The 25,913-nt window shown below is 37.9% G+C and overlaps 1 protein-coding gene across 1 annotated transcript; it reads right to left on the bottom strand.

Annotated features, from left to right (window-relative positions):
* Positions 1–10,601: 10,601 nt before the first annotated feature.
* Positions 10,602–12,450, bottom strand: LOC137711733 (transcription factor bHLH14-like). The gene is made up of 2 exons (XM_068450989.1): positions 11,690–12,450; positions 10,602–11,436 (listed from the first exon to the last, which is right to left on the bottom strand). Exons 1-2 carry the CDS (start codon positions 12,414–12,416, stop codon positions 10,757–10,759), a joined length of 1,407 nt encoding a protein of 468 aa, XP_068307090.1. The 5' UTR covers positions 12,417–12,450; the 3' UTR covers positions 10,602–10,756.
* Positions 12,451–25,913: the final 13,463 nt, after the last annotated feature.

Genomic DNA, 25,913 nt, shown 5'->3' with positions numbered 1-25,913 from the left:
TGTTTTTGGTGATGTTCATAATAGAGTGATTGATGCTTGTCATAATCTCTCTATGATTCAATAGAGAATTTCAAATGAGGGTATCAATGACGTTCTTTTTGAAGAGGAGATTGTTGCCAAGGATACAGTAATGGAGTCTCTCAAAATGCAGGAGGCCTTTTGGAAAGATAGAGCTCGTGTTAAATGGTTGACTGAAGGGGATCGAAATTCTTTTTTTTTTTTTTCATGCCTATGCACGCATCAAATCCTCTAGCTCTCGTATTAGTTATGTCCAAGATGAAAATAATATTCTTACTGATCCGCTGGTTATTGAGAACGTACCATTTTGTTAATTTTTATAAGACTTTGTTTTGGTTCTTCTGTTACTTCTTCAGGTATTGATGAGGTTTGTGAGGTTATTCAGCCTATGGTCACTAATTCGGAAAATGATCTTTTATTTGCATTGCCTACTGATGAGGAAATCAAAGAGGTAGTTTTCTCCTTAAGTGCTTCTAGTGTGCTTGGGCCAGATGGTTTTCCAAGTTTTTTCTATCATCATTGTTGGGATATTGTTGGCTATGATGTTGTTCAATTTGTGAAACAATTCTTTGAGTCAAATTGGTTATACCCTAATGCCAATAATAATTTCTTGGTGCTAACACCGAAGGTAGAATGAGCTATATTGATTACCCAATTTAGACCTATTGCCTTGGCAAATTTTCTTTTCAAGATTATACCTACAATTTTGGCAATTCGTCTTTCTCATGTTGTTGCATTATTTCTCACAACAAGCTGCTTTTATACCTGGGTGACGTATCACAGATTGTATTAGCCTAGCTTCAGAATGCTTCAATGTGCTTGACAAAAAATCTCGTGGTGGTAACATTGGAGTTAAAGTTGATTTAAATTGGTCTTTCCTATTGTGGGTGCTTACTAATTTTGGTTTCTCCAATTGTTTTTTGGACTGGGTTTCTACCATCTTGAGATCTGCTAAATTGTCCATCTTAATTAATGGTTCCCCGCGTGGCTTTTTCTCTTGTTCTCAGGGAGTGCGGCAAGAGGATCCTCTCTTTCCGTTGCTTTTCTACGTAGCTGAGGAAGCTTTATCCAGAGGTTTGAGTCGGCTCCAACTTGATGGGCTTACAAAGCCATTTTTTGCTCCAAGAGGTTGTATTTCTCTTTTTCATGTTCTTTATGCAGATGTTCTCTTCATTTTCTGTAGAAGTAATGTTGTCACTCTGTGTAATCTGCAAGGTTTCTTAGACAGATATAGTAGGGCCTCTAGTCAATATATCAATAAGGATAAAAGTACTTTATACTTGAGCTCAACTTAAAGGCATCGCAAAGTTATGGTCGAGCGATACTTGGGATTCAAAGAAGGTAAAGTACCATTTGTCTATTTAGGAGTTTCAATTTTTCGTGGCAAGCCTAGGAGGTGTCGTCTTCAGGCTTTGGCAGATAAAGCTAAAGCTAAGCTAACAGGTTGGAAAGGGAAACTTTTAACAATGGTACGAAGAGTTCAACTTATTCAATCAGTTTTCCAAAGTAAGCTTTTGCATAGTTTCTTTGTTTATCCATGGCCTTTTTCGTTGTTGAGGTCTCTTTCATGATGTGCTCGCAATTTTATATGGTCCGGTGACGAGACTTCAAAGAAAATTGTCACAGTTTCTTGGTCTCAGATTTGTGCACCAAAAAATGAGGGTGGTTTAGGATTACGTGATCTTTGCTCTCTAAATACTGCGGCTCTTTTAAAGCTTGGATGAGTTGTTATTACTTCTGATTCTTTATGGAGCGTTTATTTTCGAGGGCGATTTCAGGTACATGGTCGTTTATACTCTACTTGTTACAAACGATCATCTATATGGCCTGATATTGAATCTATTATCCCTATCTTGTTTCAAAACTGTCAATGGGTGATTGGGAATGGTTCTAGTACTTCTCTTTGGGTTGATAAGTGGTTGGATACACCTATTGTAGAGGTCGTTGGTGCTATTGAGCTTGCTTCTTATTTGTCTTGCACTATGGTCTCAGACATTATATGTGGAGGAAAATGGGTTAATCCTTCCTTTTTTTCTAATACTTTTCCAGATTTGCCTAATATATTTTAAAGGTGCCACTTCCAATCGATGAGGAAAACGATATATTAGTTTGGGAAGCTTCTACATCTGGAGTATTTTCGTTTTCTGATGGCTATGAAATTGTTCATTGTCGATTTCCTATTAAAAGTTGGGCTTCCATTATTTGGCGTTCTTTCATTCCACTGCGTTACTCCATTTAAGTTTGGAGGATACTTTTCAATAAACTCCTAACGGAGGATCAACTTCAGAGACGGCGCATTCCATTGGTTCCAATATGCCAACTATGTTACAATAATTTTGAATCTATTAAACACTTATTTTTTAGTTGTGAATTTGCACAACATACTTTGTTATGGCTTGCTACTCAATTTGGAACTATTCTTCCACTTTCAGGCTCATTCTCATATTTATGGCTTGATTTTGTGTCAAAATGATTTTCTTCGCAGCTTCGCAATGTCTTGATAGCATAATTATTTTTCTTATTAATGCCTATTTGGAAGATGTGTAATAAGGTGAAGTTTGAAAGTGTGCCTCCTTCACTTCCACACATTTGTTGCTCTACTTTGTCTTGGATTAGGCAGATTGGAGTTTTCACTCTTGGTCATGTACGTGGTATTTTGGATAAGCAGCTTTTAGTATCCTTTGGAATCTCAGCTGAGTCTTGTAAAGCTCCTTCTATAGTTCCTGTTCTTGGCATCTCCCTCCATTTCCTTAGGTCAAAGTGAATATGGATGGCCTAGCTAAAGCTAACCCAGGTCCTGCGGCTTGTGGTGGGGTTTTTCGAGATTCTACGAGTTATTTTCTCTGTGGTTTCTCCTTGAGTTTAGGGCATCATACTTCTTTCTATGCAAAACTTCATGTTGTCATCCTTGTTGTGGAGTTGGCTCTTGCGCGAGGTTGGCAAAATTTATGGCTTGAAGGTGACTCTTCTAGTGTGATATCTTGCTTTGCTTTTGGATATTTTTCTCCTCCTTGATCACTCTGAACTCGTTGAAAAAATTGTATTTCACGATTATAGCACGTGGATTTCCGTTGCTCTCATACATTTTGAGAAGGGAATGTCATTGCTAAGAAATTGTCCAATTTAGGCTTCTTTCGTCTTCTTTTGTTTGACATGCAACTCCTTCTATAGAGATTCTTCCTTTTCTACATTCAAACTTCTTAGGCATGCCAACTTACATGTTTATCTCCCTTTCTTGATGTGTGATTTTCTTTTTTACTAATCCTTTTATGTTTTCCTTTCTGTTTTGTAGCTTATCTTGCAGGTAACTTTTTAGGCTTTATTTTAGATGGGATTGATTTTATGACCCCTATATCACTTGTATTTTCTTTTCCCAAAGGGGTAAGGTTTATTTCCTTCCTCCTTTCTTGTATTTTCTTTTTCATGAAGGGTAAGGTTTATGTCCCCCCTCTTTTCTTGTATTTTGGTTTTCTTGTTTAAATGAGGGGTAAGGTTTTTGTTCCCCCTTGACTAGTTGTCACTTCGTTTTTCATATCAATAAAATTCCCTTGTACCACTGAGGTTTTCTTAAAACAAAAAAAAAAAAAAAAAAAAAAAAAAAGCAATTTTTATGAAACATGACTAAGAACTAGGTACTACTTATGAAAGTGGATCAATAACTATAGGCACTATTTATGAAACTGGAGTAAGAAAGAGACACTATTTATGAAACTGTACCAATTAATATACATTATTTATAAAAACTAGACCCAATAACTAGGCACTATGTATGAAACATGAACAAGAACTAGACACTATTTATGAAAGTGGACCAAGAACTAGACACTATTTATGAAATTGGACTAATAAATATTGTACTACCGTTCAGTTTCATAAATAGTGTCTGTGATGGATGCATAGGGTCCACACATCAGGTTTTTTTTTTTTTTTTTTTTAATGTTAAAATTGTGTCATTTTCATTAAAATTTTCACTAATATTTAATTTTTTTCATTAAATAAAGTTATAGCATTATTGTTGATTAAAATAAATTTAGTCCAAACCCTTTTCATAAAAATTCCCTAATATCAATACTATTAGTAGTGAACTGGGACCTCATCTCTCTAAAACTTTAATACAAAACCCTATCCTATTGGAATTGTTACTGTGACTTGTAGGACACGTACCACATGCTGCTGCGTGATAAAAAAACACACACACACGGAGGAGAGAGTACGAATGTAGTTCAATTTTTGCGGGTTTGCTTGGTGCACTCGTCTCATCAGTCCTATTCCGGAAATTTATTGGACTTGAATTGTTTGTCATCATGTTATGTGTTCATATGAAAGATTGATAGAAAGTTTACTCTTTTCTCCGTTTCACTATGTGAAAGAAATTTTAGAACAAGAACCGAAGGACGTGAAACAGTTTCCTTTTGGATATCTGCTAGGTTGATACAATGGCAAGGCTTATTTTTTTGCATTTCCTCTTCGTTAGTTGAAATCAGCATGAATTCTTTCCCCTTTTTATATCAGTCACCTACGAAAGGCTAGAAAGTTTATGTGGAATATTGACTAGGGATTAAGGAGGTTATTCATTGTCACTGGATGAATATATAAATTTTGAAATTTGTGTAGCATATAGAGTATCATATTCATCTAATTACAAATATATAATAGTAATCCAATGCAATGATATTGATGCGCCTATCTAATAGGGGTGTTAGTTGGTTCAAACTGTCACATTTAACGAAATTTTCATTTGATCAATCAAAAATAGATTTCTGATGTAAGATTTTGCTGTAGAATACAGTCTACATATTGTTAGAATCCAATCCAATTTGATATATACATGTGTTCTAGGATCCAATCCAATTAATCCAATCCAATCCAATTTTGATCATTTCTTTGATAGATTGAGAATGATGCAGGTTGGCTTGAGTATGAAGCTCCCACCCCATCCTCTATAGATCTCTTGCCGAGGCTTGTTCTTTGCCTCTTCCTTGATTGTTGATGTGGCGATGACGCTTTATGCGGTGGAGGAGTAGCTAGGGTTCGTATGGTTTATTTAGTTTTGAATCCTATGGCTAGTCCATCCCTTTTATTGATGCTTTTTGTGGTGGAGGAGTAGCTAGGGTTCCTATGGGTAGTTCATTTCTTTTATTGGTGCTTAACTATGTATTTAAAGCTCGTTTATCTGTTTTATTGGTACTTAACTTTGTATTTGGACCATTTTATGTAACCTTGTTTATGATAACTTAATATCTTGTTTTAGCTACTCTGTACTATGGTCTGATGGTATTCATCTTCACTTGAAGTAAGAGGTCCTCTTCACTTGAAGTGAGAGGTCTTAGGTTTGAATCTCGTAGATGGTGAATTTAATACCAAATTAGGTTGCCCATTGTGTGGCTTAGCCGAACTTCCCTTCCCCTTAGTGTAAAAATATATTGATGTACTCAAAAAAAAAATTCTTGTTTTATGTTAGTCAATTGTGGCTTTAGTAGCATCATAAGGACATAAATTACTAGGGCTGGAAAATTTTCCCGAAAACCCCAAACCAAAAAATCCTGATCCCATACAGAAAAACCCAAACCTATAATACCTAAATTTTCGAGATCCATACTAAACTGATCCTAAACTTTTCAGTACAAGAATCGGGAGTACATGTTCATGGTTCCAGAATCTCGAACTAAACCAAAAATGTATATATGTATATGTGTGTGTATATATATATATATATATATATTTGGTTTGGTTGCATGGATGTTGAATGTTGAATTTAAGTAGTATGATAGTAGACTAATATTAGAAATAGAAGTATGAAATTAAATAGTTCGGAACTTTGGAAGGTCAATTTGACTTGGTATGAATGAATTGATATTTCAATTGGTATAAAATTTCAAATTGGTAAGAGATAAAAAAAAACCTAAATTTCAATTGATATGAAATTGGGCAACAAAATTTCAGGCCAAAAACCCAAATTTTAGCCCACAAACAAAAAATCTCAAATTTCAACCCAAAAGCCCAAAACTCAAAATCCATTCCCAATACATCCCAAAATACCGAAAACATTTTGGGAATCCCGAAAATTGGGAGTGCCAAAATTTTGATTCGGAATTAGTCTTCAAATTCATGTCCCAAAAATTTTCAGTTTGAGATCCCATACTGAACCAATCCTATAAATTACTCCATTTTGTGGATGTACGTATAACCTTTCAGACTTTTTTCATTTAATTTTTTTACATGTATTATTCTACACTACTTTTTACTAAATAGGGGTTTTGGAATCTGAGACATAGTCTGCTCGGGAAGATGACCATAAATAACTACCAGAGTAATTCACCATTTACATAACTTTTCGACTTTGGAACTAATAAATTAATAACAATAATAATAGCTGTTTGATAATTATTTCAGTTTCAATTTTCAGTTTTTATTTTCACCTTTTTGAAAATTGAAAGCTAAAACCTCATTTGATAACTATCAATTTTTTAAGTTAAAACAAATGAAAGAAGCAAATGATGCTTTACCGTAGCAATGTAAGACCATCTTCAAATGAGATGTCAAATCCTAAGTAGAATATCATGTAATCAAATTTGAAAGTAAGAGCAAGCTCCAGCAAATATATCAATTCAATGTGGATTGACATAAGAGGAAAATGTGATGTCAAATAATTTTTAATTATTTTATTGTGTGGATTCTATTAATGCATAAATTATATATCTTGAAAATTTATTTTAAAATTGGTCTCACAAATACCATTTATAACAAAAAAAAAAAAAAAAAAAACATATCGGTTGGAAAAAGAGAAAATCTGACATTGCCACGTCTATTGACATCAACATTGGAGATGCTCTAAAACAATCTTGTCGATACACCATGGTGTAGGTTCGAGCCCCACCGACTTACCTTATCCTTTAGCAACTAACAATTTAACTCATTAACACTATTCTTTGCAAATGTTTTTCTTGAGTTTTCAAAATGGGACTTTCAATTTTCAATTTTCAATTTTTAGAAAACTAATAGTATCAAAAGAGTTTTCAATTTTCATAAATTAAAAAATAAAAACAAATTGATATTCAAACAACCCCTTAAAAGCGAATGATCCCTTCATATTCTTCATGATCTTTGGACATTTGATGTTATTTTGGATGTTAATTTGATTTTCGAACTACAAAATTTGGATGTTATTTGGATAAAATTTGTGCTTTTGTATTCTGTAATGTGTGCTACTGTGCACGAAGCCACAATATATGCTACTTTTATTGTGAAAAGGTTGTGTTATCCACACGCTCATTTTTATTTCTCACACACGTTATTTTTTGTCCTTTGATTTTCTTCAATACATCTGATCCAATGGCTGAAAATTAAACGGGTGTGTGAGAAGTAAAAAAGAGTGTGGATATCATATCCCATTGTGAACTATGTTATGTGCTAATGTGATGTTGCAGCATGTGTTATGCATTGCAGTTTAAAAAGAAGAAAAATAATTGGACTAGTGGACCAGGTCCGTTTAAAAATGGCCAGGTTAGGTCCAGTTTTAAAACTCAAAATTTCAGAATCCGAACCATTTCCTCCAAATTTGGCCTTGGTCTAGCTCGTGCCCACCCCTTATGTCAGGTTGGACTGGTTTGGCATTACTGTGCTTTGAAAAAAAAAACTGTTTCTTCTGTGCTGTGAGAATAAGCTCATTTTTGTTGCTTCACATTTTCAGCTTTTTTTCACCCAAATTTGTGAAAATAAGCTGTTTTTAAGTGTTTACCAAATACCTTTTTGAGCTCAGCTTTTTTTTATACCCACTTTTTATAAAAGTATCTCAGTACCAAACCAGTACTGAGACTGTCACGGAGAAGTTAGAGAGAGAAAGGAGTAATTGAGTTTTGTTACAAGTGTAAAGAGTATAAGCTACTCTCTATAAATACTGTAATAAACTTGTAATTACCAAACATCTTTTTGAGCTCAGCTTTTTTTGATACCCACTTTTTATAAAAGTACCTCAGTACCAAACCAGTACCGAGACTGTCACGAAGAAGTTAGAGAGATAAAGGAGTGACTGAGTTTTGTTACAAGTGTAAAGAATATAAGCTACTCTCTATGAATACTGTAATACACCTGTAATACATTCATCAAGTCAGTAATACAAGACCCAAATATTCAGTCTTTCTTTCTCTTTCTCTCTCATTCTCTCGATTACTTTTGCCTTCATTTTTTGTTCTGCAAAGCTTTGGTTTTTCTGCATTTCTTTACTTTGTTCATACTCTTCATCTCTTTAGCACAAAATTAAAAATAAAAATAAGCCAAAAACAAAATGAATACGGTCTTAGTTTGGCTTGTATTACAATGGAAGTCTTCATTTATCTAACAAAAGTAAAAATAAATTCTAATATTGTTGAATCCTTAATCTCAAAAATGGAACTTGGTGAGAAGCTACCATTTTATAATTAAATTGTTGAATGGTACTTTTCTTATTTCTTGTAATGGTTTACTTACCGTCCATTTGATAACAATTTTGGATTTTGGTTCTTTTAAAATTAAATTTTTAATGTTTAATTTTTGGGATTGATTTGCTAACTTTAGCTTTTGCTTTTTACATTTGCGTGTTTGTGCTTGAGATGTAAGGCTATATGTAGGAAGGAATTGGATAGATAAGAGGGGTGGTTCCGGACGGGATCCCAATCTGAAACACATAATCCAAATTCTGAACCAATCTATTTTAGGATTGGATTTTGAAAATCAAACCCGAACCGAAATTTTGGTTCAGGAATTTCGAAATTGTTTTGGAATTTTGGAAGGGTTTGGGATTGATCATTTCCGTGCAAAGATTTCCCTCGACGCCATGGACTGATAGGGGTGGAGAATAAGGGAGGGGGAGAGATCAAGAGACAAAGAAACAGCAATCGAGTCGTGGTGGCTGCGTGACGTGGTGGTGGAGATGTGGTGGCTGCACGACGAAGTCATTTGGTGGTGGTGTGTGGTGGCTGCACTAGCTGGGCGAGTCAGAGGAGAGAGAGAGAAAAGGGGGGGGGGGTGGAGAGTGAGAGAGAGGAAGTAGGATTCTCTTCCCTCCTCTCACATATTACTTTTTGTCTTATTGTTTCTATAAAAAAATCAATATAAAATGTTGACGTGATTTAACCGTAACCATTCAAATAAGAGAGGAGAGAAGGGGAAAGAGATTAAGAGGGGAGAGAATCCTCCTTCGAGTAAGAATATGAACTGAGTTGAGAATATGCTAGAGTATCTGGGTATGAACCAAGAGAGAGGTCATCTGTACTATGAAGGCCTCTTTGCTTTATGTTTGAAAGTCAATATGCCTAGAGTCTAGGTGCTAACAAAGAGGTGGAAGTATTATGGTTCTACACATAATAATGATGGCTAAAGATGTAGGAAGTTTTATGGAAGTGAGGTGACAGATTGGAGAGTTTGAAGTCACAGAGGAAGTGAGGTGACAGAGAGTAACGAACGGTTGAGATTCAATCTCAACTAAATCTAACGGCCATTATTAATTCAATTATATATATATATAATTGATTTAAAAAATTTATCGATTTGGTTTGGGATTTCCGAACAAAGTCACATGAGATTCCAAATTCCGCATCGAGCTTTTTGGGATCGGTTCAGGATCGGGTATTAAATGGTTCAAAATTTCTGATTCGGGATGTTTTCAGTTTGATTTTGAGATTTTTTGAATACGGTTTGGGATTTTTTTCCAGCCCTAAATAAGAATGGGTGGGAGAGAGAGGAATATATAAAAAAAAATGAATGATAACCAAAAAAAAAAAAAAAAAAAATCAAAATAGTTTTTTATTTTTTGTTTTCATTTTGTATTCCTTTACTCTATATATTTCTTCAAACATATTCTTCGCCTATCAACAAAAATTAAAACATAATCTTCGATCATTTTTTATATCTCTAGCTTCTTCTATGTATTTTCCTTCATCAAAAACTAAAATAAAAAAATAGCTAGACGTGGATGTGCAGTTGCGAAGTCATTATGGGGTCATTGGTTGTCTTTGACCCTAACAACTTTAATGTATACTTGTTTGTGTATTGTATTTGACCTCTATAAATAGTAAAGGCAAACTAAATTACAATTGCCTTCTACTTCTTGTATTTTTTGTATCTTATTTGAATTCATTTTTTCTCTTCTTGTGTGTGAATCTATTGTATGCATCATCTACTCTATGAAAGGCCTTAGTTGACAAGTCTCGACAGTCTTCAACATTACATCATAGATCTCGCATTCACCCTCAACAAGCCTCTATAAATAATAGTAGTTGTCAACTTATGTTGGCATAAACTTTCAGCATATGTTAGCAGGAATTGGTAGTTGTTTACTAGGTGCTCAACGAAATGTCCAATAACGCTTTTTTGGTTGATTTATAACACCATTATATGAAAATTCTAGCTCCGCCATTGTAGATGTTCTATATAATATTTGCAAATTTCGAGGGTGATGTTAATTAGAGGGACTAGATAGTTATACTAGATTGGTGCACTATATACGATGTAACAAATGATACGTACAACCATTATCCAATGAGCTAAACTCATTAGTTACCGTGACATGTACAAGATACACATGTTTTATTTTTTTTATATTTGATATGCATATTTCCCTCCTAAAACTTGGCCAAAAGCTTAAAAAATAAAACTTGCCCAACACATCTTAAATTTTGAATAACAACTATAACAAGGAAAGAAGAATGAGATCGTCATCCTTTTATAATAGCAAGGGAAACTAATTATTTAATTGTAACTTCTAGTTGTACCATCCTTTTATAATAGCAATTCTCAGGGCCTCCTCACTTGTGAAGCCCTGAGGCACTCTTGCCACAACATCTTGAAGCATCCACTCTTTTACACTTGATAGGCTTGCATGATAAACTTGTAACTCCAGGTCTTTGAGTGCATTCATCAATCTAGCATTAGGGTAGTCGCAGTCCGGACACTGAACTCGTATCATGGCTTCTGAGCCTACGATCTTCACATCTATTTCCATAACCCCAGCTGCTTTATTATCATAACTTGATGATAGCCGCGGCCTTGTTTGATGATGATCAATTATGGAGCTGGTGGTTTGGCCTCCAATGTCAACAACGGGCTTCAGGTGTTGTGCTTGGATTTTGGCCTCCAGTTGCTCAACCCTTGCTTTCAGCTCATTGATGTATACAACTGCATCAGAAAGTAAAGAAGCTTTGTCCATTCTGGACACATTGGGAACGACGGCACGGAGGGCATAGAATCGACGGTTAAGCTTGTCTCGCCTTTGTCTTTCTGCCTCAACATGGTTTATTGGTGTTTCTGATCTACCAGTTTCACTGTTTGATGATCGTCCCCTTTTTTTTAGTCGTATGTTCTCCATATTCTCAGAGGTGAAATTTCCAACAGAGTCGGATGATGATCCACCTATAGTCACAGGATCTACTTCTTTTGTACCACCTTCACGTCAAAATATAAAACATCAAAGCAATGAAATATTTGGAGGAGTGTACAAATACACAAATATCAACAAGATATCGGTATTTAATTAGAGAAATTAACTGAATATTTTAAGTAAAATGCCCTAAAATCAAATATCGGGAAAATGTTTTTAAGTGAAGAAAGAAAAGACCCGAGATCTGTATATTGGTCTTTGGTATTGGTACCAACCAAACACTCGTGGTATTGAAAATTTTCGGACCAATTTTGTTACCTTGTGTTGTCCCCTCTATTTGTTCAGCTCCTGAAAACATTCCACTTTCTAGCAGCGGAACAAGTACATGGTCCTCACGGCTGCTGCTCAGCTGCTTTGAGACCATGTTGTTGTTCTTTGATCCGAAAAGCGATTTTGATATCTGCACAAGACCCCAATCTACTTTGATCGCATCCAAAGAAGCGAGTTCAAGTACTCCGCATGAAGTTGCAATACAGACCAAAGTGTGAATTCCATGCATTCTTGCTTCCTTCACTCTCTCGCACTCATAGAACTGAAGCTCATGATCACCTGCCAGCCAAACAAAATCACCAGAACAAAACGTACGGCCCAGAATGTTACCGTGGCCGGCAGTAAATGACTGGGTTAAAGAGGCAGTGTAAAAGTAAAACCACTCGGCGTCGGTAACGTCTCCACCATCCAAATCCATGCCTTCATAGAAAAGAGCTTCAACTTCTCTACTAATCCCATTCTTCCTCTCCACAACATCGAAAACATTGGCTTTGTTGTAACTTTGTTTGGAGGCCAAGTCCCCAGTGCTTCGAAAATGGCCACCAGCCCACGACAAAGAAACTAGGTCATTGCTGTCTTTTGATGAGGCTTGCCAGAAAATTGAATAGACCCACTGTTCGGGCCTGTTCTGAATTATGAACTCGAGACGTTGAAGTGTGGGTGAGTTTTCTTGACCAAAATTGTATGAAGAACAGGAGGAATTAGTTTCCTCCATGGGTCTCCGGCTCTCTCTCTCTCTCTCTCTCTTTCTCTCTATATAAAACGAATATTAGGAAAGGCGACAAAGCCAGTGAGAAATGAATGGTAAAATCCAATATAATTTCTTTATATAAGAAATTTCTGGCGGTACGAGCAACTCTTATTGATATTGAAAATATAATTGAAACAAGAGAATAAGAACAAAGGATAATTTTTTAAATTATATTACAAACTTATTGCACTTCTGTCTGTTAGCGTGAGTCACACGGTATTAGGTTTCCTTTAGGAATGTAAAGTTTGTTTCCTTATGTAATTAGGATTGTGTAACTAGGGTTGTATATATATCCCTGTTTTTAATGAGAATAATAACAAGAATTATTCCTGCCGTATATTTTCTACTTGGTATCAAGAGCCTGGTACCGTAACCCTAGTAGGAAAACATCTCATCGTGCTGTTGCTGCTGTGATTCATAGGGACTGTGCACTTTCTGTCCTTGTTGTATTAGTGCTGCTGCGCGTTGAAATAAAGAAAGATGGTGAACATAGAAGATGGGGGCTCGGGGCAGAAACCGGGACTCAGTGGAGGTGGTCGGGGCAGAAACCAGGACTCGGTGGAGGTCCTACCAATAATTCCGCTCCTCTGAACTCGGTGATAATCCAGAATGATGCCACAGCAGTGCCGAGTGCAGTGAAGCTTAATGGATCGAACTACCCGCTTTGGTCCAAAGTATTGGAGATGCATATTGCAGGACGTGGTAAGAAGGGGTTTGTGTCGGGGAGCATCAAGGAACCAGGTGAAGACAGTATCGAGTTTGAGACATGGGAGACTGGGAATGCTATTGTCAAAGGATAGCTGATTAACTCCATGGAGCCGGCTATCATGAGTTTTTTTATTCACCTTCGTACTGCCAAAGAAGTATGGGAGAAGGTTGCTCGAACATACTACGATGGTTCTGATATCTCTCAAATCTATGAGTTGAAGGTTAAGTCGTTTCGACTTCGTCAGGAAGGACGTCCAGTTGGGGTGTACTACGTTGATCTAAAATCTGTGTGGCAGGAGTTGGATCAACGAAGGCCGATTAAGATGGAGTGTGCTCAAGATTTGAAGACGCTGCGAGATGAGGTTCAGTTGGATCGTGTGTATGCCTTCCTGGCAGGTTTGGATGATGTTTTTGATAAGGTTCGTAGTGACATCTTACGAACTCAGCCTCTTCCGTCTGTTGAAGAGGTGTTCTCTATGGTAAGGCGTGAAGCTCAACGTCACGCAACTATGATGGGTGGAAGTAATGTTGGCAGCCACGGAGGAGGATCTGCAGCTGCTATGGTGTCACGGTTTCTTGCCAATTCCCCTTCCGGGAGTGTGTCGAACTCATCTTTGAAGTCCCGTCCATTTAACCGGGAAAACAAAGATAATTTAAAATGTACCTTCTGCGGTCAAACCCGCCATACCGAAGATACATGCTTTGCAAAGCATGGAGTACCCGAGTGGTTTCCGGAGTTGAAGAAACGGTTGCGGGAAAAAGAGCGTGGGAATAATAGTTCTCCTAGTGGACGGGCAGCCTTTGCTGCTACCACACCGAGCAATATCACAGGAGCCGAGGTGCAATCTGGTGAGCCAAGTCAGTCATTATTGACTCGTACGACTGTTGGTGAACCATCTTCAAATACAGGTACTGTAGGACGTGTTCTCTTAGCCTCCGACACTGCTCATCATACAGGTTGGATTCTAGACTCTGGTGTAACGGATCATATGACCTATGATAAAAATTTGTTTCAGTATATGACCAAGCCCCGTAGAACATGTGTGGAGACGGCTAATGGTACTACTGCTTCGGTTAATGGAGCAGGCACCGTGTGTCTTACACCATCTCTCTCTTTGCATCACTGTTTATTTGTTCCATCTTTATCTCATCACCTACTCTCTATTCCACAAGTCACGGAACAGTTGGACTGTGTTGTATTAATATATCCATTTTTTTGTCTGCTTCAGGATATTCAAACCAAGGAGATCATTGGGCGTGGCACTAAGAGAGAGGGGTTGTATTATGTGGATGATGTCGTTCTGGGAAGAGCTGCTGCGGTTCGAACATCTACTGCTCGTGCATTAAAGGACGTCTGGATGATGCATCGCCGTTTAGGCCATGCTTCTTTTGGTTATTTACGGCGCTTGTTGCCTAGTTTATTTCATGGAATAAATGAATCAGACTTACATTGTGAAGTATGTATTCTTGCTAAGAGCCATCATGTTTCGTTTCCTTCAAGTATGAATAAAAGTGCATTTCCGTTTGATCTTGTGCATTCTAATGTTTGGGGTCCCTCCCCTGTAAGTGTGGCTTCTGGCATTAAATGGTTTGTCACATTTGTTGATGATTGCACCCGTATGACCTGGTTATATGTGATTAAACATAAGAGTGATGTTGCTCTGGTGTTTCAGTCTTTCTATCAGATGATCAAGACACAATATTCCTCTCGTATTAAAGTTCTCCGCTCTGATAATGGAGGTGAATATATTAATTATGAGTTGTCTCAATTTCTTTGTACTCATGGGATTCTCCATGAAACGACGTGTCCTCACACTCCTCAACAAAATGGGGTTGCCGAGAGGAAAAACCGTCATATCTTGGAAACTGCTCGGGCATTGATCCTTGGTGCATCTGTACCTCAGCGTTTTTGGCCGGAAGCGGTCACTTATGCTATCTATCTCATCAACCGTATGCCATCCCGTGTTGTGGGATTTCAAACCCCACTTCAGATGCTCAGTAAACATGTCCCCGTGGTGTCCACCAACACTCTCACGCCTCGTGTGTTTGGTTGCGTGGTGTATGTTCATATCCATAAAATACATCGTAGTAAGCTTGATCCATGTGCTCTTCGGTGTGTCTTTGTGGGTTTTTCTCCTCACCAAAAGGGCTATCAATGTTATCATCCTGGAACCCGCCATATGTATGTGACTATGGATGTTACCTTTTCTGAGTCCGAGTATTTTTATTCCTCTTCACCGTCCCCTTCAGATCACCAGGGGGAGAGTGAGACTGTGGGTGATCTGGGTTGGTTGGAGTGTGATTTAGGGGGAGTTATGAGTGGTCACCCCGACTCTCATGATGTAGGAGAGGGGGACATGCCACAAGCCGTGATTGCCGAAAGAAATGAAATCAGTACTGCTGCACTACAGCAGGTTGTTGCCGAAGTGAACACCCAGGCAGTTATTGCCGAAGGAGACAATCAGGAACGGCTAGATTGTGCCGAGACCAGGATTGAACACGAACAGCTCAGGGTTACCGATCCCAATGGTGAAGTTAGTAGCAGTGTACCCTCTCTCTCTAGCTCCACAATGCCGTCCAATGTATCTTCTCTGAATATGCCTGAGGTAAGTACACTAGATGATTATACAACTAATTCAAATAATATTGTAAGTACATATGAGTTGCCACCAAGACAAAATCGAGGTGTGCCACCTAACAGGTTTTCTCCGGAAGGAAAAGTGAGGTATCCAATAGCCAACTACGTATCCTGTAAGAATCTTGCACCTGAACGCAAGGCTCTGGTGAATAACATATAGTCCATTAAAGTTCCAACTCAAGTGGAGGAAGCTCTGAAAGATCCAAGGTGGGTGAGAGCAATGGATGAAGAAATGATGGCTCTACAGAAAAATAAAACCTGGGAAGTAGTGAAGCTTCCTAATGGGAAGAAGCCGGTTGGATGCCGCTGGGTGTTTACAATCAAATACAAGGCTGACGGGTCCATAGACAGATACAAAGCAAGGTTGGTAGCAAAAAGGTATACTCAGACATATGGTGTAGACTATCAGGAGACATTCTCTCCGGTAGCCAAGATGAATACGGTACGTGTACTTATCTCTTTAACTGCAAACCTTGAATGGCCCTTAAAACAGTTCGATGTGAAGAATGCCTTCCTTCATAGGAATTTGGAGGAAGAAGTCTATATGGTTTTTCCGCCTGGATATGATGCAGGTGGGAACACAGGGGTTTGTCGATTGCATAGGTCACTTTATGAACTTAAGCAGTCTCCTCGTGCGTGGTTTGACAGGTTCACGCAAGCCATGAAGAAGAATGGATATCGTCAGTGTCATTCCGATCATACGCTGTTTGTGAAGCGTAGATTGAATAAAGTAACTGCTTTGATTATCTATGTAGATGACATAATTATTACAGGGGATGACTCTGATGAAATATCAAGGTTGCAAATAAACCTTGCGGCAGAATTCAAAATGAAGAACTTGGGAGACTTAAAATATTTTCTGGGAGTTGAAGTTGCCCGCTCATCCAGAGGTATCTTCTTGTCTCAGCGTAAATATGTATTGGATTTGTTGAAGGAAACTGGTATGCTAGGGTGTAAACCGGTAGACACCCCTATTGTTGAGAAGCATCATCTGGGCATATATCCAGATCAGGTACCGGTGGATAAGGGCAGATATCAGAGACTTGTAGGAAGACTAATTTATTTGGCTCATACTCGTCCAGATATTGCTTATGCTGTAAGTGTTGTGAGTCAGTTCATGCACTCACCAAGTACGGATCACATGGCCGCAGTCATGCATATCGTAGCATATTTGAAGTCTGCACCGGGAAAAGGAGTATTATATGGGAGACACGGACATCTGAGAATTGAAGGATTTACTGATGCAGATTGGGCTGGTGATATAACTGATAGGCGATCAACATCAGGATATTTTACTTTTGTTGGAGGGAATTTAGTTACATGGCGTAGTAAAAAGCAGAAAGTAGTCTCACGATCATCAGCTGAAGCCGAGTACAGAGGTATGGCACACGGGATGTGTGAGATCCTGTGGTTGCGGAAGCTTCTTTGGGAGCTTGGACTCAAGACAAAGGAGGTTATGAGATTATATTGTGATAACAAGTCCGCAAGAGATATAGCAGACAACCCAGTGCAACATGATAGGACTAAGCACGTGGAAGTTGACAGACATTTTATCAAGGAGAAACTCGAAAGGAAAATGGTTTCTCTCCCATGTGTAACGTCCGAGGAGCAACTTGCAGATGTTCTTACTCATGCAGTATGTAGTCGAAAGTTTAATGACTCACTCATCAAGTTGGGCATGTGTGATATCTATGCACCAACTTGAGGGGGAGTGTTAGCGTGAGTCACACGGTATTAGGTTTCCTTTAGGAATGTAAAGTTTGTTTCCTTATGTAATTAGGATTGTGTAACTAGGGTTGTATATATATCCCTGTTTTTAATGAGAATAATAACAAGAATTATTCCTGCCGTATATTTTCTACTCTGTCATCATCATCCGATTCTGAAAACTTATTGCACTTGAATTGTTTGTCACCATGTTATTTGTGGTTCCTTCGTGAACTCGTGTCATCATCCGATTCTGGAAACTTAGGTATCGTTTGGTATGCAGACGGGACGGGACGGAACAGAATAGGACGGGACGGAACGGGACAGGACGGAACGGAATGGAGCGGGAGCAAAGATGCCCTCGGATGGAAACAAGGAGGAAGAAGAAGGAAACGGAGAGGTTATAATTTTGTGTTCCACGGATGTGGAACGAGTCGTTCTAGGGGGTGAAGTGGAACGAAAATTCACCCAAAATTTGTTCCGTGGAACAGCTTGTTCCACCCGTTTTAGGCGCACCAAACGTGGGACGGAACGCCTTGTCCCACTCTGTTCCGTTCCGTCCCACGTACCAAACGGTACCTTATTGCACTTGAAACTCGTGTCATCTCCAATATAATTTGTGGTTCCTTCGTGAACTCGTGTCATCATCCGATCTTGGAAACTTATTGCACTTGAATTGTTTGTCACCATGTTATTTGTTCTACAGACAGTATTTAAAAGATTGATAGAAAGTTTACTCGTTTTCTCCATTTCACTATGTGAAAGAAATTTTGGAACAAGGACGTGAAACAGTTTCCTTTTGGATATCTGCTAGGGTGATAAGATGGCACTGCTTATTTTTTGCATTTAAATCAGCATGAATTCTTTCCTCTGTTTTACATGTCACCTACGACAGACTAGAAAGGTTATCATGTGGACTATTGACTAGGGTTTAAGGTTGGTCAAATTAATATTGGGAAGGACTAAGGAGGTTATTCATTCTCGCTGAATAAATATAAATTTTGAAACTTGCGCGGCATATAGAGTAAATCACATTCATCCAATCACAAATATGTAGGTGTTAGAGCCAGTTTGGAATCGCTGTGTGTTTAAAAAACAAAAAAATCCTACTTTTGGTATATTTTAAGAATAATCAGCTGTAAAATAAAGCAATTGAGTGTTTGATAAACTGTATTTTTAAAAACAATGTGAGTATGAAAAGCAATGTAAAAATGTTTGGTAAATTTTAATGTAAAAGTGACATAATTTTATATAACGACAAAAATAGATATAGCAGCAGGGGTGTGGCACCAACAACGGCGGCGGGGTTAGTGGTGATGATTGTAGTGGCAAAGGTGGGGGTCTATTGGTTGGGGTGAAAACGTAGCAGTGGTGGCAACGACATTGGCGACGATTGAAGTGTTGTTGGCGGTCGTAACAATGGTGGTGGTGACGGCAACATTATTGTAAGGCTGGTGGTTGCAGTTGTAAGTGATGGTGATGATGTGGTGGGCGGTGGCATTAGCAGTGGCAGTGATCCTGATAATGGTGATGGTGATGGAAACAACAATTGGAAAGGTATGGTGGCGGTGCCAATAGTGCAGTGTGGTGGTTGTGGTGCACAAGTTCAAATGTTGGTAGAGGCATTGACAACAACCGTGGTAGTTGTGGTGATGACGGTTGTGGTATTATTGGTTGTAGTGGTGGCGGTGGTGATAATTATAGAGGGGCCAACAACAACGATGGTGGTGATAATGGAAGTTGTGGTGCTAGTGATGGTGGCGGCGACAATGGTGGTGGCGATTGTGGTGGTGGTAGTGGTGGTGATAATGTCAGGTTAGTGGCTTGGTAAGTGACAACAGTCACTTTGTTCTCGAAGGGATAAAATATATGTAGAAGGATAACTAATGTCATTTTTAAAACTTAGTAAGGGTATTACAAGAATGAAATATTCATTAAAGGCTTACCTCCACTTTTTATAAAATGAGCTTTTAAAAACAACCTTTAGATGCCACTTAGTACTACAGTCCAATTGTATTCCTCTTCACTTGTAAGTGAGAGGTCTTAGGTTCGATGTCAAAGGCAAATTTGAACCACGTTATTGTTGCTAGCCTATTGTGAGGCTTAACCCACTCCTCCACCCTTTTAGTGTAGATAATATTATTTGTTTCAAAACAAAAAGCAACCTACAGACTGCTTTTAAAAGTTGCAGCATGGAAGCCATTGCTCTAAAAATATGCAAGATAGTTATTTTAGCAAACACTTTTTTATTGCTTAACTTAAAGATATAGCAGTTTTTAGTTTTAAAAAATAGCAATACTATACGGGGCCTTAGTCGGCTTGAAACTATCAGTTTTAATGAAATTTTCATTTGATCAAAATAGATTTTTGATGTAAGATTTTACCATAGAATCTAGTCTACATATAGTTAGAATCTGACTCGGTTTAATATATACATGTGTCCTAGGATCCAATCCGATCCAATTTTGACCTTTTCTCTGATCGACTGAGAATGATGCAGGTTGGCTCGAGTACGAAGCTCCAACCCCATCTTCTATAGATCACTTGTCGAGACTTGTTCTTTGCCTTTTCCTTAGTTGTTGATGGCGGCGATGACGATTTTTGTGGCAGAGGAGTAATTAAGGTTCCTATAGTTTCTTTAGTTTTGATTATTTTGTTGTTTGGCTAGTCCATCTCTTTTATTAGTGCTTAATTTTGTATTTAGACCATTTTATGTATCCTCGTTTAAAATAATGAATTATTATATCCATAAAAAAGAATTGATAGACAAAATTATCATCAAATTGGATACAAGACTAAAGTTAAATTTTAGAAAGTTAGATGTAAAACCATTTGTTTATAAGACCCCAAACATAATAAAACGAAGGGTTAATCTCAGATTACCACTCTGAAGTTTATTGGTTTTCAACATTTGGTACATGAAGTTTTTTTCATCTTAGTCTGGTATCTAAAGTTATAATTCTGGGGCACTTTCATACATCTGTTAAGTTTTCCTTTAGAACCTCCGTTAACTGATGACATGTCGCCCACGCAGACAATGACTAGATAACACATGTTAGTATAAGCCAACATAAATATTAAAAAATTAAAAATTAAAAAATTAAAAAAAAAAAATGGACCCGCCCATTTCCTACCTCACCCCCACGCCATCCCTCATTTCTTTCCTATGCAACCCGCAGTAATCCAACCATGGCAGCCAAGCAGCACCAACAGCATCAAGCAGCACCAACAACAAAGGAGAAATTTCTCCTTTCACCGTTCTTAACCCATAGCCATTTGCGCCCGCAGCCCAACACCATCTTCAAGGCCAGCAAAACACTGCAGTGATCCCGTGCCCACCACCGCTGCCCAACCACTTGTACTGTTTGATTTGAGGTTAGACAATTAGAGTTTAGGGGTTGCTGGGTTTGCCGTGGAATGAGGCGTTAAGATAGAGATGATGGTTGTTGGTGGATGGAGCTGACGATGAAGTGTTGGGCGAATGAGCAAATGGGTTTGCCGTGGAATGAGGTGTAAAAATAGACATGAACTTTAATTTTTTTTTTCTTCTAATTTTTTAATATCCACGTGGGACTATATTGACACGTGGCACCTAGCCATTGTCTATATGGGCGCCATGTCATCGATTAATAGAAGTTTTGACAGAAAACTTAACTGATGTATGAAAGTGTCTCAGAATTATGACTATGTACTAGACTGGGACGAAAATAACTTCATGTACCAATTGTTGACAACTAATAAATTTTAGGGTAATAAACTAAGATTAACCCTAAAACTAAATACGGGATTTTATTTAGGTCATTAAAAATGAGAGTTTTAACAAAACACTCCCGGTACTGTTCAATTTTAACGAAAAACCACATTTCCCTTTTTCTTGTACTATTCACAACAACTTTTTTTGCCATTTTTCATTAAAGCTAAAGTTTTTTTGGAATTCTGAACTCGGAGCTCATAGGGTAAAAGTCTAATACCCACTAAGATATTAGACCACATGCAAAAGAAGAAGTTGAAAAACATGAATTGTTGAATGACCAAATCCTAATATTCGAAATATTTTATTAAATGTACTCTCTTTATGTATAGGTGCACAGGTTAGAAGTGATCTAGTCCTCCCTAGTTCGAGTGGTTCTTTGATAAAGCAATATTTGTGAGTGGACCCTTTCTTAACTTGCATGATTTAATAAAATATTAGGTTGCATGCGTTGCATATTTCATAAAATGAGCATGTTTTCCATTATATTTTATGGATTTATATACTTATGATTCATTTAAATTGTTTTATGGAATACTTGTGAATTATTGAATTTACGTTTTTCTAAAGGTTACAAATTATGGGGTTTGCGTATATGAAATACTTGGGTTTTATGAATATGCATTATTGTGATTTATGATATGAGATTTTGAGAAATGTTTTTGGTGCTTATCTAGTGGGTTATCATACAGCACATACACACACCACGGGTATGACGTCTATGGCCATAAGACACGGTGGAGGAGTAGTAAGATATATATATACACCCCCAGCTTCACCACCAAAAGCGGTGTCGGACAGCTCACTAGCCACGGCTAGTGTCGGTGTGTATGTATGCTATTATATTTAGCTTCACCTTCGGATCATGGGCAACTTATTCAGCTTCACCTTCGGGTGATGGACAGGTACTGCCTTTAGGCGACTATGATACCCCTAGTAAGGCGGCGATAACATCATTACTGAGCATGGTTTTTACGCATACATGTTTTACAAACGATTTCATGGCATGTTAGAGTTTTCAAAAAACTTATTATACATAGTACTATATATGTTTTCAAAACGTTGGGGGGGGGGGTTAATATGTCTAGAAAAATATCGGTTTTTCGTACTATTAGTATTATTATAAATTATGGTCTACTCACCTTTTCTGTTTTGCACCCCCTCAGGGCATAGTAACAACATGTAAGACCTGAGTATTGAGGTATTTCCCTACCAATGACCTTGCATCTCTCCACTTGAGTATAGATTCCTTTTATGATCATTGTTACTTGTTGTTTTACTTTGCTCTAGCACTTGCGTTTAGTTATATGCTTTGGACATATTCATGATCATTGAATACCTTGTTTCCTTCATGCTTAAATCGAATATATTTTTATTATTACTTCTTAAAGTTGTGTATTCATTGTGAATGTTGTTTCTTTCATAATTTTTGTGTTGCTTATTCCTTCATGTTCTCACTGATTCACACACTCATGGCTTTCGTCACCCCTGGTTGTCGGCCAACACGTTCCATCTATGTGTCATTTGGATATCTGGGCTGGGGTGTGTCATTTGTGACGATCTTCACCAACTTATTGCGTCATTTTGGTGGAATGAGATGGGGGATGTTAAAAAGATTAATTGGATGGCTTGGGACAAGCTTTGTTGTCCAAAACGAAAGTGGTCTTGGGAAACCTCTACTCTTTTCATCTTGGTCTTCTAGCTAAGCAAGGTTGGAAAATAATACATAAGCCTTCTTCTCTTGTGGCATGACTGCTTAAGGCCAAGTATTTCTCTAATTCCTCGTTCATGGAGATAGAGCTTAAACTAAATGCATCATATGTATGGCGAAGCATTTACGCAGGGAGAGAGGTAGTTATGCAAGGATCAAAATGGCAAGTTGGTGATGGACGTTCCATTAAAAATTGGGAAGACCAATGGTTACCACTACCATCAAATTTCTAAATTTTCTCACCTAAGCCGAAAAGGGTGGACATCTCATTTGTAAATGATCTTATCAGTGAGACGGGGAGCTGGAATTTGCCTTTCATCAACTCTTTGTTATTTGCAGTGGAGGTAGATTTGGTTCGTTCTCTACCACTGGGCAAACTTCTTGCCAATGATCGCTTGGTTTGGCATTTTCACAAGAAAGGCAGGTTTTCTGTTAAAAGTGCTTATCACGTGACCTGGGAATACATTACTCATCCATCTGCTTTGTCTTCAACATCTGCACCTCGGTTCACTAACGCTGATTTTTTGGATATGCTTTGGAAATCATGTATCCATCCCAAGGTTAAAATGGTTGTGTGGCGAGTGTTGTCTGACATCATTCCTTCTGGATATAACTTGTGCAAACGACACCTACAGGTGGATCCCTTATGTGTTCTCTGTGGTGCTCAAAATGAAACCACCTACCACCTGCTAATCGAATGCCTTTTTTCTAAGTGTGTGTGGATTTCATCACTCTTGGGCCTCCGACCACCTTATTGTCGACCGAGTTTACTACTGGAATGGGCATCTCAACTCTCACTCAATTTGCAACCTGCTCAATTTGATTGTATGTTGATGTTGATTTGGGCAATATGGACATTAAGGAATTCTAAATTATGGGGGCGTGATTTGTGCCCTAAACCTCAAGTGGTTATGAGGCATGTGATGGATTGGTGTCAAGAGTTTCTAAGAATTAACCACACTCCTACTTCGGTTGACCATCGGGTAGTAGTGCCACGGTGGGCTAGGCCTTCTCCGGGTAGACTCAAGGCTAATGTGGATAGGGAGTGGGTTCCAAACTCGATTGTTGGTGGTGTGGGTGTGGTAATCCTCGACTCTAATAGAGGCTTTATTGGGGCTGCCTCATTTAATTTTTAGGAGGTGTGATCTCCTGCTCAAATCAAAGCATTAGCGGTTAGAGTTGCCTTCGAATTAGTGATTGAAAGGGGTTTACAAAATATAATTTTTGAAAGCGATTCGGACTTATGATAAAAGATGCCAAGCTCTTTATGGAAATGATCGCTAAAGTTTCTATTGCCCATATTTGCCGTGATGCCAACTTTGCAGCCCATAGAGTTGCTAGGCTTGCTCTTCATTCAGAGAGTAATTGTACTTAGTTTGGCAACCCTTCTCTGTTTATCTATGATCTTCTGGAGGAGGACCTCCTCTTTCCTTGTACTATTTAGCCTAGTTTATGGCCTTGGAATGAAATATATCGTCTTTTTATCAAAAAAAAAGAACACTTATTTTTATTTAACTAGAAGAAGCCTCAGATTTGATAGTAGTTTATGCATGGCTCATAGCCCCTTGTTGTGAGTATTTTTTTTTTCTTTCCAATTATTATTACTAAGTGGAGAGCGGGATGAGTTTAAAACTATTACATTAATTTAATGAAAGGGTAGTTTCGAACTTGAAACGCATGGGGAGAAATTCAGCAATGTATCTACTAGGATAGTAGACCACATGGCCCGAGTATATTTACAGAAATCTCATATTTGTTAAAAACAAATAAAAAAACATTGACCAAGGTAATCACCATTTATTATTAGAGCACTCCAAATCTCCAATGGATTGATTTATGAACCCCCCTCACTCCTAACTTTCAATGTAGATCAGTAACATAATATACACAGGAAAAGGATTCTCCCCAGATCCATTTTGTGGGGATCTTAGGCCATCTCCAACCGAACTGGCCAAAAGGCTAAAAATAGCTTGTTTTGACATGAAAACCGTCTCCAACCGAAGGCTAGGCCAAAGGGCTTGTGAAACCCACCTAACCAAAAATCTCAAAACAGGCTAGCAGGCTGACCAAGATCAGTTAGCCAGCCAGCCCTCCTCTTGTTTCTCAGTAACCAAACAGACTAAAATCAGCTCCATTACTCCAGAACAACATTAGGTATTTTCTTTTTCTTTCTTTAAAATTAACCTCCTTTATAATTCTTTTTCTTTTTCTTTCCAAGTCTCAAGTTCCTCCATGCTACTGTGCATTATCCCGTTGGTGATTCAATGGAGAAGCTATTTTCTTGTTGCAGCAGAACAAAGCAAGCGATTTCCCTTTTTTGTGATTTGAGATCAAGAAGGCAAATAGGGAGAAGGGAGAAATAGAGGGAGAGGGACGGAAGCTAGTTCAAGAAGAAAAAGAGGGAGATAGATGAAGAAAAAGAGGAAGGAAAGGTTTTTCCTTTTTCGTGATTTGAAATCGAGAAGGCAAAGAGGGAGAGGGTTGGAAGCTAGTCCAGTAAGAAAATAAGGGAGGTGGACAAGAAAACTAGGAAGAAGTGGTGTTCTAGAGTGAATAGAAAAACATAAGTATTAATCAAATATTAATAAATATGACTTTAATAATATAATATTTGAATTTGTTACTATTCTTTTTTTTTAATTCGATACTACACCAAATGCTTCACTAAATCATATTAGCTTAGTTCCGAGGCCAGTCCAGTCCGAAGTAATCTGATACAACAAACGTATCTTAAAAGTGTTTCTAATAATATTTGGAAGAAAAAGTTAAAAGTCGTCTTGTAAGTGCTTTTAGAAAAAAATAAAAATAAAAACATTGCATTTTGATTAAAATATTGATGTGATTCTAAAAATGCCGCTTTTGAAAAACTAAATACCTCAAAACGATGGTTATAAAGATGCTATATCATAACTACAGTTGGTTATTAGTTTGTTATAAGTTTGTTAC

This window comes from Pyrus communis, chromosome 12, assembly GCF_963583255.1.
Source record: "Pyrus communis chromosome 12, drPyrComm1.1, whole genome shotgun sequence".
Lineage (NCBI taxonomy): Eukaryota > Viridiplantae > Streptophyta > Magnoliopsida > Rosales > Rosaceae > Pyrus > Pyrus communis.
The sequence above is the reverse complement of the archived record's forward strand: the minus strand, read 5'-3'. Positions and strand labels throughout refer to the sequence as shown.